The 15,103-nt window shown below is 40.8% G+C and overlaps 1 protein-coding gene across 2 annotated transcripts; it reads right to left on the reverse strand.

Annotated features, from left to right (window-relative positions):
- Positions 1 to 8,124: 8,124 nt before the first annotated feature.
- On the reverse strand, positions 8,125 to 14,259 carry LOC311034105 (homeobox protein OTX1-like). 2 transcript variants are annotated; one of them, XM_084041849.1, is made up of 4 exons: positions 13,928 to 14,259; positions 11,308 to 11,489; positions 10,604 to 10,755; positions 8,125 to 9,229 (listed from the first exon to the last, which is right to left on the reverse strand). In XM_084041849.1, exons 2-4 carry the CDS (start codon positions 11,402 to 11,404, stop codon positions 8,393 to 8,395), a joined length of 1,086 nt encoding a protein of 361 aa, XP_083897975.1. In that variant the 5' UTR covers positions 11,405 to 11,489; positions 13,928 to 14,259; the 3' UTR covers positions 8,125 to 8,392. The 2 variants fall into 2 exon arrangements, with proteins under 2 accessions (XP_083897975.1, XP_083897974.1); XM_084041848.1 differs by having other exon boundaries at positions 11,299 to 11,489.
- Between the last annotated feature and the right edge of the window lie 844 nt (positions 14,260 to 15,103).

Below are 15,103 nucleotides of genomic sequence, written 5' to 3' on the forward strand. Positions count from 1 at the left end.
CACCGAAGGGCACCTCAAACAGCCAGGCCTCATACACATGCACAGACTCGTCACAAAACATCCACATAAAGACAACCACAAACAAATACAGATAGTGTTCTTGGCTTGAACCTCAATTAGCGGAAAGCTTTCAAAGTGATCGTATAACCATGCGCCACAAACATGAACAAATTGTGGCCTCAAAACTTTGGTTCGTTGAAGGATCTACCGTACTTAGAATTATGCCAATTTTTGGCATAATCTTATGGTCATATGGTGTTCCTCATACTGTATAAAATGTAGGATGATAAAGGGCCATCCACACTTAGCACAATAACTATAACTATAACAATAATGATAGTGAGCATCCACACTCAGTGATGATGTCGTTATAGACCAGAACACAACAAGATTCGATGAATTGAGTACAAAGGACCCCAATGGAAACAAGCCATAGGCTTTCTTGGGTTTAAAATCCTCTTAGCAGACCTTGTATTGAACTGCACTTTCCTGCGCTTTTTTTTGCAAACTTCTAATAAAGTATTTAATCTATCAATCAAGCTGACTTGTCCTAACTATTTTAGTGAGAAAACATATGTTTTTAGAATAAGATACAACATAAATGGTTTAAAGTCTGCGGTCAGAAAATCAAATGAAATCGGAAATGTAAATCATACAAAAGCATCAGATGTTAATCTGATATGTCTTAATTATGATATATTGAACTTCTTTTCCATTTCAATCACAGCTCAGCAAAATAGTGGTATTGCTCACATTCCTCCTAGCTCTGTAACACTGGAGTTAACAGGGATTCCCTGCCAGGCTGTGGTCCTGGGCACATTTTCTCTCTCTCTCTCTCTCTCTCTCTCTCACTCTCTCTCTCTCTCTAGCTCTCTCTTTTCTTTAAGTGTTAATCCTTGGGAAACTTCCACCCGTATCGTTTTGTTTGAAACAAGCCAGTGGCCATCCAGCTAAGTACGGCCCCAAGTCATCTGAATCATTAGATTAGGCTTAGGCACGGCCTCAACAAAGAGATTCCCTATCGCCATTTGTTTCAAGAGGAGGCCCGGCTTTAGCGCCCAGATCCTCAGAAGTGAGAGGCACTAGAGGTGACGCATCCAGCATCAGAACCCATCAGAAGAACCTGTCTAAAGAACCAATCGGAACATGCACTCAGGCTTTGTAGAGCAGTGGTTCTCAAACTTTTTTGTGCCAAGGACCCCTAATATATTTGCCCGTGGACCCCCATCTGAAAATGTTTTTTAAATAGCCTATATAAAATATGGATAAAGGGGTTGCTGGGGACCCCCTGGAACCCCCTCAAGGGTTCCCCGGACCCCACTTTGAGAACCAATGCTGTAGAGTCTATTATATATCATAGAATGCACTCTCTAACTATTATTTGTAGTACGACAAAGTAGGCTTTAGACTGTATGGTTTAAGCGGCAAATGCAAGCCAAAAACAGAATGGACATACAAATGTGAAGGTGAAAAACAGTGAATCTTTATCCAAAGTTTACTTTTAACAACAAAATATCTTGTATTCCCGTAATGAGCAAAGTTCATATTATTTGGGGCGTGCGTGGGGTGGGTATTTGGGGCGTGCGTGGGGTGGGTATTTGGGGCGTGCGTGGCGTGGGTATTTGGGGCGTGCGTGGGGTGGGTATTTGGGGCGTGGGGTGGGTATTTGGGGCGTGCGTGGGGTGGGTATTTGGGGCGTGCGTGGGGTGGGTATTTGGGGCGTGCGTGGGGTGGGTATTTGGGGCGTGGGGTGGGTATTTGGGGCGTGCGTGGGGTGTCAACATCATCGCCCAACGTGCGTCCATCACTGTTGTGTTGGCCTGTGCCAAGGAACAACAACAGTGGATGCTGGAATATTCATGACGGAGCCTTCCTCCAAGATTTGCTCCTGAAACAGCGGAGGAGCCATTTTGTGGGAAGAAGGAGAAACCCGGACATGTCAAAGCTGTTGACAGCCTGTGCCGCTTTGGATTAGTGGGACAGCGGCACGGCGATCCCTAATCCCTCACTGTATCATAATCTATTTACCCCACCATGCTAAGGGGATTTCCATATGAAACTATACACATGCAGCTGGATGCTGAAAAGTGTGCAATATCACAACTCATCATTTTCCTGCATGCCACCACCCCACCACCTCAAGTCTGTGTTTGTACAGATGAACCAAAGTGAGATTTATTCTGAAATGAGATGTTTGCCATTTGAAAAACTTCTTCTATTAAAAATTCATAATGGATTTTGTTATATTTTCAGCTGTTTTTTATACAAAAGAGTGACTTCTGGTGGAATTTAATCATTGTAATTTTTAAGGATTGAGCAATAAACATAAAATAAAAACCCTTTTGTACTCTCTATGTCCATTCTGTTTCCCACCTGAAATGTATTGATAATATGTATATCTAAAACGATAATTCTGGGATGATTGTCTCATCAAAAGATTATTTATACACACAATTATTCCATGTGCCAGCATGTGTAGGTATGTTTTTTTTCCTTTTGCACTGTAAAATCCGGAGTGTTCATTTAATTCTGAGAGTCTGCCACAGTCAAATAAACACTCTGGATTTTACAGGGTACAGTATATCATTAACCTTTTTTTTGGAGTGGTCTTCCATTACAGTTGCCTTTCATTGTACGTGTTTGGCATTTGACTGATGCCGTTCAGAGTACCTTTACAGTGAGTGCAACAGCAGATAAGGTTTAATATCTTGACATTTACAAGAACCTAATCATAAGGAGTGTAGCAATGAGAGCCACATTGTCCAGACAATACGTGTAATAAATAATGTATGTACTCTATGATCATTGTCGATAGTAAAGTGTTATAGGTACAAAATGAAGCAACGGGGAGAAAAGATAGAAATGTTTACGCGAGGCACACAGTGAAATCCTCTGTGTGTTAATTAAGACCTGAGGCCAATTCTAAAAATGTCTTCTAAATCCTAACAGTTTTCTGAAAAACTTAGGTTGCTAAATCAGCGGTGCTCAAACCTTTTCATGTCAAGGACCCCCAAAATTATGTATTTGGCCACGGACCCCTATCTCAAAATATTTTGTACCAGGGAGCCCCGAAACAATGATTTGAGTTAATAATGTACGCTTTTGCTTTAAAAAATATCAGATCTACGAGCTCAAAGCTCGGCACGAAGTGACGCGCAATGAGCTTGTATATCTGTTATTTTTTTAATAGCTAGAGTATAGAATAATGGTTAAAATGATGCTCAACTGATCAACTACAGTACTTTTGCTGCATGGGGACCCCCTGGAACCCCCTCCTAAGGACCCCCATGGGGGACCCCAAACCCCACTTTGAGAACCAATGTGCTATTATGAATGATATAGCTGAAATCTAAAATGACACACGATGCTTTCCCGCGGAGTGAATGGGTCGTTAAACCCTGAAGATTTTTGCGGTGCAGGAATGTTTTTCTATTGTGTTTTCCTCCTCCCTCTGAGGAATACTGGGAAAAGTGTCCCTAGGATCTTCTGGCTGTCAATCAACTTGAGTTCTAACAAGGGTGTTAAAGGACACACTGAGGCGCCGGAGAGAAACACTTTCTCTTAAAGTAGGCCAAGCAGCCAACCAACTCATTGTACGGCTGACAACCCACCATCAGATCTTGATTGCAATTGTTTTACACCAAGTGTAACATAAAAGTGGTAAGGGATTTAGTTTATCAAAAAAATATGTTTTAAACAGCTCTATATTCTGATAGTAATCATTACTACTCAGCTTAAAGGGATAGTTCACCAAAAAAAAAACTTATTTTCTATCAATTACACACACAAAAACAAACAAATCTCCATGAATTCAAGTCTCCATGGGGTGTCTAATTGATAGAAAAAAAGTCATTTTGGGGGTGAACTATCCCTTTACGGAAAATACATTTTCAGGTTGAGATACCAATTTTATCCAATGATATCTAGCACACTGCTCCTATAGCATTGATGATCTCTTGTAGGCCTATAGTATTGTATGTCTTTATACGTCTTGATGAATTGAATACAGAGGACCACAATGGAAACCAGCCCTCCCTCAGGGCTTTTTGTGTTATTGTTTTAGCAGTATTGTATGACTGTACCTCTATACCTTTTGCAAACTGTTAATAAAGTCTTCAATCAATCAGTTCCTTAAACATGACAAATAAATCCGTTCTGAGTGACAGTTGTTAGTGTTTTAAATGTCAAGCAATTGCACACTCTTTCAACATTTAAATGACTGAGGTCTTCCAGGAGTCTGTATTTGGCCCCCTGCTTTTTTCCCCCCTCTACACCAAAATGTCTTTATCCAAAAATAGCCCAATCAGCAAGCTCACAAGGCGACGCGTTGCGACGTGTTGTGAGCTTGTAGATCGGCTGTTTTCGAACGAATGGTCGGTCACCAATTTTATTTGCCCAGAATAGGAAATGGCATGGGTTAATGTGGTCAAAAGATATTCATCAACACACTCATTGTGTAATTCAGCCGAAGTGACGCGTTTTGAACTTGTAGATCTGCTACTTTTGCTATGATTTGAATCCTGGAAAGTAATTAGTTTTAGACAAATGAGGGTTTCCAGTGATGATATACTGCATCTTGCCAATGTGGTACCGATGTGTTAACACATTGATTGCCTAGAACAAGTTAACTGTTTTTTCAAATCCATCACTTGATTGCCTAGATCGAGTTTCAAAAAAGAAAAAAAATGTTTTTTTTTGTTTGTTTGTTTTTTGACCCAAAGACCAAGGAGATATGATTTTTTCGAAGATCTAGACTCCTATCCACTTCCTTGTTAACTTAAAACTTAAAAATTCTGTATCTCGGCTCCTGAGTACTTTTTTTTTTTTTCATTGAAAAATCTCTTGCATAAAACTGCAAAAAATCTGAAATAATTCAGGCAGTGAACGTGTGGTTAATAATGACTTATCCTTTTTTCTTCAAATCCAATCAGATGTATTTTGTCCATCCAGCCTGTCTGTGAGCCCTATAGCTGGTGGCCTGCATGGCTTCACACTTACACACCTGACAGACAGACACACATCTACACATGCAAAGTTCTGGGACTCCTTGTTCACGGTTCAGGTCGCCCTGAACGCCTCTCTATACCAGCAGGTTCTCATGCAATCCAGGAAGTAGCTTTGTTCACCGCTGCCATATCCTCTGTGAATAATTTAGGTGGAGGATAGGATAGGCCACAGTGTCTGCTTCTTGCTGCTTGTATACGGGGCCAGGAGCACTTGAGAGGGTACTTTGATGTGTTCTGAAGCATGGGGTCCCGTCAGGAGAAAGAGGGAGGGAGGGAGGGTGCAGGTTGGCCCCCATTTAGAAGTTATAAGCCAAAGTTTTCAGCCCGCTTAAAAAGCCAAGGTGCCGACTCATTTTGTCAGCATATAAAGCGGTATTAAAGCGGGAGAATACCAGTTCAAATGGGAAGAGAGAGAGAGTTGAATTGGGGGGGGGGGGGGCGGAGAGATGCTGCTGGGTTTAATAAGACATCCAGAACAGGTGTTTGGGGAGATGGCCTTTCCTTGCACAATGAGCAGCATGGATTGCCTGAACATGGCTCAAAGATTAGTTTTTCCTTGTTGGATGCAAATGTGCTAAATCCAGGGAGCTTGTGTTTGCATGAGGAAGTGAGGAATGGGAAGGAGGTTGCATACTGGCAGAGCCCAGCGGGACGCGGCCCAGGCAAACACACGTCATGTTAGGCCTACTCCTAGCCCAGCCGCCGTGTTTACCCAAAACCTGTTTGTCCAGCTGCTAGACGCTACACTGTGGAACAACCACAAGAAACCCAGGGTGGCTGTTAATTAAAATCGTGATTTGTCCCTTTTTTTCTCCCCTTGGATCAACAACATTATACATTTACTGTCAACACAGTGAGAATAAATGCCAGGATGCCGGTGGTGTGTACATGTTTGCTAACCTGACTATAGCTTTGAATCAACCTCAGTGGGGGGGGCGGGGGGTTTACTCATTGACATGATGATGATGGCGTACGGATATATCCCTGTGAGATCCACCACGGATAACATTTGCATTATCTTCATACTGTGTGGCTTTAGCGCATGATATACAATTTGAAATCTATGTTGTTGTTGTTGTTGTTGTTTATCAGATACTGCTAAGGGTCAGCGATCACTTTTAGGAACTGAAAAACAAAAAACAAAACAACACATGCACTACAGCACTAGTGAAACTACCAAATAAAATCTGAGGGTCAGAAACCTTTTTTCTCTCTTTTGTGATAAGATGTTGACAATGTTTTTAGGTCTATGTTCTACATACTCTCAGGCCTGTAGTATGTTTCAGTAATACATTTTTAGCACCTAATATACAATTTGAAATCTATGTAGTTGTGTAATGTAATGTAATGACCAAAACAAAGCAAAACAACACATGCACAAACTAGTGAAACTACCTAATAAAATCTGAGGCTCAAAAACTTTTTGTGATAAAATATTTGTTTTTAGGTCTATGTTCTACATACTCTCAAGCCTGTAGTATATTTCAGTCATTACTTTTTCTGTGCTATATTCACAACAGAGAGGATTTTGTATCGTTGCATTTGATTGTCCTTGATGGGTCCCTTCTGAAGCTGAAAGACCTATAGCATTCTAATTGACATGCATTATGAAGACTTCAACAGACCTGCAGGTCAGACTTTTCATTGATTATAATATTATTATGCCAATATGAAGTGGCCTGTAGTGTTACACTGTTTAACCTTTGAAATCAGCAGACACTTGGTGATCCAGCTGTATATATAGATTTTGCCAACATCAGTCAAATTAAATAATCAAGAAAAAACATTGAAGTTCAGACCTTAAAAAACCCATCTGTGGCATTTTAGATTTTTGCGTTGCCTATTCAAAAATAGCAGTTATACAAGCTCACAGCGCGTCACTTGTACATCTGCTATTTTGTAACATTTTTGAAAAATCTTAAAAGTGAGAACTACTGATTTAGAAGGCATTTGTAGAAGAGTCTGTTTTGTAGCCTAACCAAAGGTCCATTTATTCACTCTTGTAAAACTCCCATGATATATTTCAATATTATATTAAAAAATGCTGCATGCGCAAGTATGACCCATTAAAAAGGTGCATAGGGTATCTTATTTTGGAAAGATTAATCAAGAATTTACACCGATTGACGCATCTGAGCAATAACTTTTCCTCTGAATATGCATGTTTTAACAAAACTTTATTATAAAGACACGAATGTACATTTCAAATTTCAATGGAATACTGACATTGCGTGTCTAATTCACATTTTTTTTCTCCATAAAAGAACGATACCGAAATCTTTCACCTTATAAACAAGTGCTGCAATTTTAATCTCCAAAATACAACACCACAGGCTGGACAATGAGTTTCTGAACAATATTCAAGTTGGAAATTCATATGAATGAAACTGAAAATCATAGTAGCAGCATCAAATCTTTAAGAAAAAATAATAAAGTCAACGCAAAATTCTATTTTCAAATTCTATGTTTCATATTTTTGTTTCAAATTGTATTTGTTATTTTTTGTCCTGATGAAACATCTCCAACTTAACTTAAAAAAGGACTAATTCTCAACCAAAAGGGAGACAGTTCAATCTGGCATGTTCCGCTGCAAATGTAATATAGTAACGGCCTTCCAAATTGTGACATGGTCAGTTTACAGTTTAACATTTTTATGGGTTGAAGAATATTCCTTGATGAGTCCATAATTCAAACTCGTTTCGCAGACAGTTGATCCGTTGCTAATGGCAAAAACAAAAAATCCAAGGCCTGACATTCATTCAGGCTTTTTTTACAGTCTGTGCATTATCTCAATTTATTCACAAATAAACTTAAAACATCTCATAGGTAAATGTCTCTACTATCTATTAGTTTAATCCATTAAGGACGGGAACGCATCTCTGTCATTTTAGATGTCTTTGGCTATTCAAAAATAGCAGATATACAAGCTCATAGCACGGCACCGGAGTGCCGTGCTATGAGCTTGTAGATCTGCTATTTTTGAAAAATCGTGAACATTTGCGCAAATCTTTGAACATATATATATATATATATATATATATATATATATTTAAAGCGAACATTCGTAACTCATATCTTTGCTTCTGGGGGATCCCTGGAACAAAACATTTTACAAAAGTTCGCTTAAAAGAAATATATATATATTAAGAGATTTGCACAAATTTTCACGATTTTTCAAAAACAAATTGCAGATCTATAAGCTCATAGCGCTATATGAGCTTTTATATGTGCTATTTTTTGAATAGCCCAAAAATAAATCTAAAAATGACATAGATTCTTTCCCGGTCTAAATGGGTTAAAAGGATCTTCAAAAAAATAAAATAATACAACAAAAAGAATACTTCTTTGAAGGAGGGGGGGGGGGGGGGCAAAATAAAAAAAGAGAGTCACAAGACTTGGAAGCGCCAGGATGCCTGGTCTTTGTAGTCCAAACAGTCTGAGGTGTTAAAGTTCAGTTTCCACGAGGCGGCGGCTGCCGCCGTCTGCTCTTTGTAATCCAGACAGTCTGTGGAGTTGAAGGCCAGGCCGGGCGGGGCGCTGTACGCCTGGTGGTGGTGGGGGTGATGGTGGTGCGGGTGGTGGTGCCCTGACGTCTGCCCGAGGTGGTGGTGGTGCGGGTGGCCAGACATGGAGGAGCCCGCCATGGGGCTGAGCTGGTGCGGGTGGTGGGGGTGGTGCGGGTGGGAGTGCATGGGGGCCAGGTAGGAGCTGCATTCCACGCCGCCGAAGTAGGAGCCCGCCGACGCCGAGGCCGGGTAGCCCTGGCCGTAGGACGCCGCGGTCTGGCCGTAGGAGACCGGGTACGAGGAGGACGTTCCTCCTCCTCCCGTGGTCGAGGAGGACGCGGACCTCTGCATGCAGGAGGCACTGGTAGGGGCGGCCGCCGGGTCGGGCAGCGTGGCGGGCGCCGGAGCCGGCGAGATGGGCGCGGGGCTCCAGATGGACGACACGGGGGTGGTGACGGAGGTAGAAGTGCTGCTCAGGACCCCCCCGGGGGGACCCCCGTGGGGTCCGCCGGTGTTGTTGGAGACGGAGGAGGCCGAAGACGAGGAGGACGAGGAGGAGCCGGCGCTGGACACGGCCGGCGGGGTGAACTGGCCGCTGCTCTCTGACCCCGTGCTCTCTCTGGTCGGGGAGGATTTCTTCTTCGCCGGGCGGACCTTGGCGCTGTTCCCGCTCTGAGCCTGCTGTCGACATTTGGCACGACGGTTCTTGAACCAAACCTGAGGAAACGAGGGGGGGGGGGGGGGTTCAGTTCAAAGTTGATGTCAGTCAGAATTCAACAACTTACAATTAATTAATAACCCTTCATATATATAACCCTTTAAGACCGGGAACGCATCTGTGTCATTTTCTTTGGGTATTCAAAAATAGCAGATGCACAAGCTCATAGCACGACACCGAGTGCTGCGCTATGAGCTTGTAGATCTGCTATTTCTTGAAAATTTTTGGAAATTTGCGCAATTTTTTTTTTTAAAGCTAACATTTTTAACTCTGTTACAACTTCTGGGGGTCCCTGGAACACAATATTTTGAGATGGGGGTCCATGGGCAAATACATTTTGGGTGGTCCTTGACATGAAAAAGTTTGGGAACCACTGATATTATAGCAACATACGTTTTTTCAAAAACAAACTGTTTTTGGATTTAGAAGACATTTGCAGAAAATGTTCGCTTTAAAATATATACAGTATATATACTAGATTTGCACATTTTCACGATTTTTCAAAAATAAATTGCAGATCTACAAGCTCGTAAGACAACTCCCAGCCAGGTGTGTTAATCTGGGGCAGGGTGTTCCTGACAAAAGCTATGTTTTCATGGATTGATAAAGTTTAAAATGAAACACTTTTGCTATAAGACTGAGCTGCTGAGTTCAGGTCAGGCTGAGCCTTTGAGGACAAACCTATAGTGTATTCCCACCCTTAACCCAGTGAGCCAGTTTTAGGCCTTAGTCACTGTTCAGCATTTCACATCTTAGCCTACTGCTCACATTTCTGGACAGAATCAGCAGAAACTCTAGAGGGAGCAGCCATAATTGCAGTAAGCCCATGAGAGAGCCACTAAAGCTGGTTATGTAAAGACTCTCACGCCCATTTCAAAAGAGGGCTCATAAGATCAAAAGACACTCCTTATGGGAGAACTGAGGTAAATTCTTCCCTTTTATCAGACAGAAGTCCATGGCAGTATGTGTGCTAGTCTCGAAAAAATACATGCATTCCTCATAAAAAAAAAACCCCAAAACCGATTCCAAAACGCATTCTAATTATCATAGCTTTATTTTGTTTAGTTTTTTTTGTAGGGGGTTTAGCCTGATTATTCAACATTTCTGAGTGCTTGGTCAGCAAGTGCAACAGCTTGCTTCACTTTCACTAACTAAAAGGATAATGGATACATTAGCTCCACTAATTAGCCTACCTGTCTTTTGTGGAGGTAATTTCATTATTTTAGGCTAATTGCTAATTTTGTAAGAGTAGGCGCTTTTTTTAAAAACATTTAAACAAAAGATTAAATGATGATGGTAATTCATGCAGATTAGGCCTATATATAATTGACAATTGCATATTTGATATTATGTTTAATATGTAGGCTACAAACCTGCACTCTGGACTCAGGTAGGTTTATTTTCAGAGCCACCTCTTCCCTCATAAAGATATCAGGATATCGTGTTTTGGCGAACAGAGACTCCAGGATGTCCAGCTGGGTTCTGGTGAACGTGGTTCTCTCTCGACGCTGCTTCCGTGGATTACCTTAAAAAAACACAATTAACACATTGTTATTATTAGCGTTAAACCTAGATAAAATGTTAAGCCTATAGCCTACTTTTGCTGATTTATCAAAGCATGTATAGCCACGTTTTAAGACATTACATTTTGCATAACATGTCTTAAAAGCCCTATTTATCTTTGTTCAATGCATATTAGGCAATTATATATATACTTTTTTTAATTTAACGATTGAAAAGGGCTTGTCGTAGCCTACGTGTAGCCCAGCGGTTCTCAACCTGTGGGTCGGGTCCCCACAGGATTTTTTGGGGTGTCCATTACGGCATCAAAAGTAGGCTAATCAACAAACTATACTAAAACTGTTCAAACATTGGCCAAATTGTCAAAAACATTAGGCAAAAACTATGAAAATAGCCGATCTACAAGTCAAGCAAACTCCTACATTCCAAGTGCTTGTGAGGGTGGGGGGTCCCCCAGTTCAAATATGATTATTCTGTCGGGGTCCCCAGACAGTTCAGATATGAATATTTTGGATGGGTCTCTTGCTGAAAAGGTGTATCCTCCTACCCCACGTACCGGGATATCCCACGGACGGATGCAGCAGGTCCATGGCGGTGCCGCTCAGACCCAGGCCGTTCATCCCGTACGGGCCTTGTTTGAGGTAAGACATCATGGCAGAAACAGAGCAAGGAGACCAGCTTTTTGAGTGAAAAAGTGGGATTATCTCCAGGTGTTCGAATCCTCGCTCCAAGAGGTTCCTTTGTGTGAAAGAGAACAAGGAAAGGGTCAATACAAACAAAACAAAACAATCAGGCCTAATAGCATAATGGAAAATTCTACAGGCTATATTATAGATTATAGGTTGAAAACCAGAGAAAATCTCGTCCACATAGTTCAAGATTTCATCCTTCTATAAAACATTAAAATTGCTCAGGTGGTATATGAACAGCGTTGGAGACAAGAGGTTAAATATCATCATAGGCCAAAGCAAACATTATAGGTCTTGTAATCGAGACGTGAGGCCTAAACTGACACCAATTAAAGCATGAAATATTGAACACAAAAATATGTTGAAATTAAATCATTTGGCCTTTGTGCGGGACAAATGCCCTCAAATAGTTTTATAATAGCGATAATTTCAAGATTACCACCACAGACTCGAATTTCAAAATGTGGATCGTCAGCTTTCCAGGGCGCTCACACACACACACACACACACACACACACACACACACACACACACACACACACACACACACACACACACACACACACACACACACACACACACACACACACACACACACACACACACACACACACACACAGCAATAAGCAAAATCTACTTTTGGAAAAACCCAACAATTGACCAAATCCCCAAGTCTGATGATGCGTTAACGTGGTTAAACGATATCCAATTATAAGCACAGGCAGCAATCAGCCATCACTACAGTAATGGAATAATCACGTGTGAAGTCTGTCATCTCAGACGTGTATTAACGCCATTTGACATCAGGCGATACTTATTTTTGTCAGCCATGGGAGTTCGTTGCTTTGATCAAATACAGGCCTAGCAAACAGCTATGAATTTCCTCAATGTGACTATTATACAGTGGAGTGAATTTAATTTAGTCTCCTAATCAGTGTGACAGGCCATGTCCGTGCTATATGGTGTTATCTTAATTAAAATGACCAATTTAAAATTGAATAGGTCACTTAAACTATGGAGATAGCAGGCGTCTTTGGGTTAGTTTAATTCAGTTTATGGAACTTTCGTACGGAAGGCATTTAGACATGTATTCTTTCACGATAAAAAACGATTATATTAGGCCTGCCATTTAATGTTTTAGAATTAGGCCTATAATACTTAAAATACAAGAATTAAATCAATGTGGGCCTACTTTATCTGCTACTTATGTGCTATCAAACGGAGCAGTTGAATGCCTTTAATAAAGTGAAACCTGCAGCCATTTCAATGAACTATATAGGCTGAAATGCTAATGCTGCAAATAGGCTAATTGCAATTAATGGCGTTATTATTGGGCCATTAATCAACTGTATAGAGCTAACACCTACTACCATTTAAAACCTGCTAATTGTTTGGTTTGTAAATGTTGTTGATGTTTCCAATCAAATGCAACTTCCAAATCGAGGCATGAGACAATTGTCTTTAATTGGATCAACATTTACATAAGCCAAACGAGGGTCTTTTGACAGGTAAATTGTAAAAAGTTTAAACAAAAACATAATTGGTTATTCACTTCATTTACTGGTAACAATCCGCCACACCTTTTCAATAGTCTCATTGGGCCCATGCTGTGGACATGGGCCGGATGGTTTGTTTTTATTGAGGCGTAAATCCTTTAGGCTAAAAAGCCCCACTATTTCCATAACCACGGGAAGTAGTTTAGACGCATGTAAATGGTTGAAATAGTGCAAATGAAGTCCCATTACAATTCAGATTATTGAACCCACAGGGCGACAATTAGCAAAGTGAGTCTTATCGGCGAAACAGGTTCAGCCCCCAAACACTGCGTCTGTTTATCTGGTTTTAGTAGAGAGATAATATATATAGGGCTGCCTGCAACACTTTGAATCCGAGGAAACAATCCAGGAAAATTTAAGTTATAACATGATAATAAAGCAAAAAAGGGGGGTTTCAATTGACAGTATAATAAACGATTTTGCTTAGGCCTATTTGTAATCCCCATAGGATGAGAATGTGTGAATGAGTATAGGCTTAATGTTTACAAACGTCTTCTCACTCTATTATCATTTTTAATTATTCAATTTAGATTATTGTGAAAAATGTAATATAGGACTGCATAGCCTAATTGAATAATAACTTCACAATCACAAGCAATAAAACGTCATTTAACCTACAATTCATTGGTGTCAATTCTACGGTGTCAATATCACATACGGAACATGTCTGTATATAGGCTAGGACAGTGGCTCTCAAAAGTGGATTCCATTGACTCTAAATAGGGGTATAAATGGACCCCTACACGTCTGTAACTCTGACAGTGTACACATGGAACCAAATGGACGCGTTAGGGTCCATTTGGTTCCATTTGTCCACTGTCAGAGTTAAGGGGAGACCTTGAAATGTAAAAGTTTGAGAACCATTGCAGGGCTAGCAGACAGAGTTGACCTAAATAGGAGAGAAATGAGGAAAGCTTGCAGACAGACTCACCTTGTTTAAAAGGAATCCCCTTTCTTCCACTTTATATAACCAAGCCAATGAGATCCAGACAGTGTGTCATAAATATCCACATGGACTCGATCGGGTTCCTCTTGGAAAGCAATAATAAATAACCAGAGGTGTGCAGCCGGGGGAAAAAAAGGTGCGCATTCACTCAAAACTGTGCCAGAAGTTATTACGCAACCCCGAATATCCTGGGCTGTCCTACTGTAGAGACTAATGGAGCAGATAATAGAAGCACATTTCTATATAGGGAGAAAAAAAACAATCGACCGTATTTCTTTCTGATCGCGTCCAGCACTCTCGCTACTTAAAATGATGTCCAATGTTGACGGATTGAGGACGTTGATCACCCAGTCCTCCTGACCCAGTCCTTCTATGAACGCACAAATACACCGGGAACCGCCCACACAGACACTCCCATCCAATCCCAGGGGCCGGGAGTCTTTACAGGCGACAGAGGCAACCAATCGACGACGAGCTCTGGCCTCAAAAGACACCGCCCCCCCCCCCCTTCGTTCACAATCTAAAATAAATCTCGACCACGTGAGAAGCATAATTTGTGGAAAACAGAGAAGAGAAAGAAAAAAAAAGTTGGCCTAAAGTTTGAATAGAATCATGGGAAAGGAAATATTTTATGATAATATATGTCTTAGAAATAGTAGTTTTCAATGTCATGTTATTATTGCTGTATATCATTGGAAACCACAATATAGGACTAAGAAATAGCTATTATATGCAGTGAAAAAGGAAGCCAACAATTATTTAGACAATTACAGAATGTGTGCAGATGCATAAACAGGCCTACACGATAACATGGTTGAAATGTTAGAATTATGCCTATTTAAGTTTCCATATGCTGGTTCAGAAAAAGTAGCCTATTATAGCTTAGTGAGAGAGCTCAAGAAATAGTTATGTATTTAGGCTATAGCCTTTACAGCCAACTACAATTGACCATGCATATATGACTTCTATTTCCATTGACAATTTATGCTACAGCAGAATACGTTAGTTCTCCAACTGATGAAGACACTATGTTCAACATCTTCCACATGAATATTAATGTGGAACATCTTGTATAGGCCTATATATAGTCCTAGACAATTTCCATGTCGAGTCTGTAAACGACCTGTTTTCTCTGGGCCTTCCATCTCCCGATGAATGTTT

This window comes from Gymnoscopelus microlampas, assembly GCF_963454915.1.
Source record: "Gymnoscopelus microlampas genome assembly, chromosome: 2".
Lineage (NCBI taxonomy): Eukaryota > Metazoa > Chordata > Actinopteri > Myctophiformes > Myctophidae > Gymnoscopelus > Gymnoscopelus microlampas.

What these genes read in the sequence shown, in the direction of transcription:
- LOC311034105 (XM_084041848.1), bottom strand. Translation starts at nt 11,404, where the DNA reads ATGATGTCTTACCTCAAACAAGGCCCGTACGGGATGAACGGCCTGGGT. An exon ending in GGGATATCCCGGTACGTGGG is followed by an intron (nt 10,756 to 11,298) that starts GTAGGAGGATAC and finishes TGTTTTTTTAAG; the next exon opens with GTAATCCACGGAAGCAGCGT. An exon ending in TACCTGAGTCCAGAGTGCAG is followed by an intron (nt 9,230 to 10,603) that starts GTTTGTAGCCTA and finishes TCGTTTCCTCAG; the next exon opens with GTTTGGTTCAAGAACCGTCG.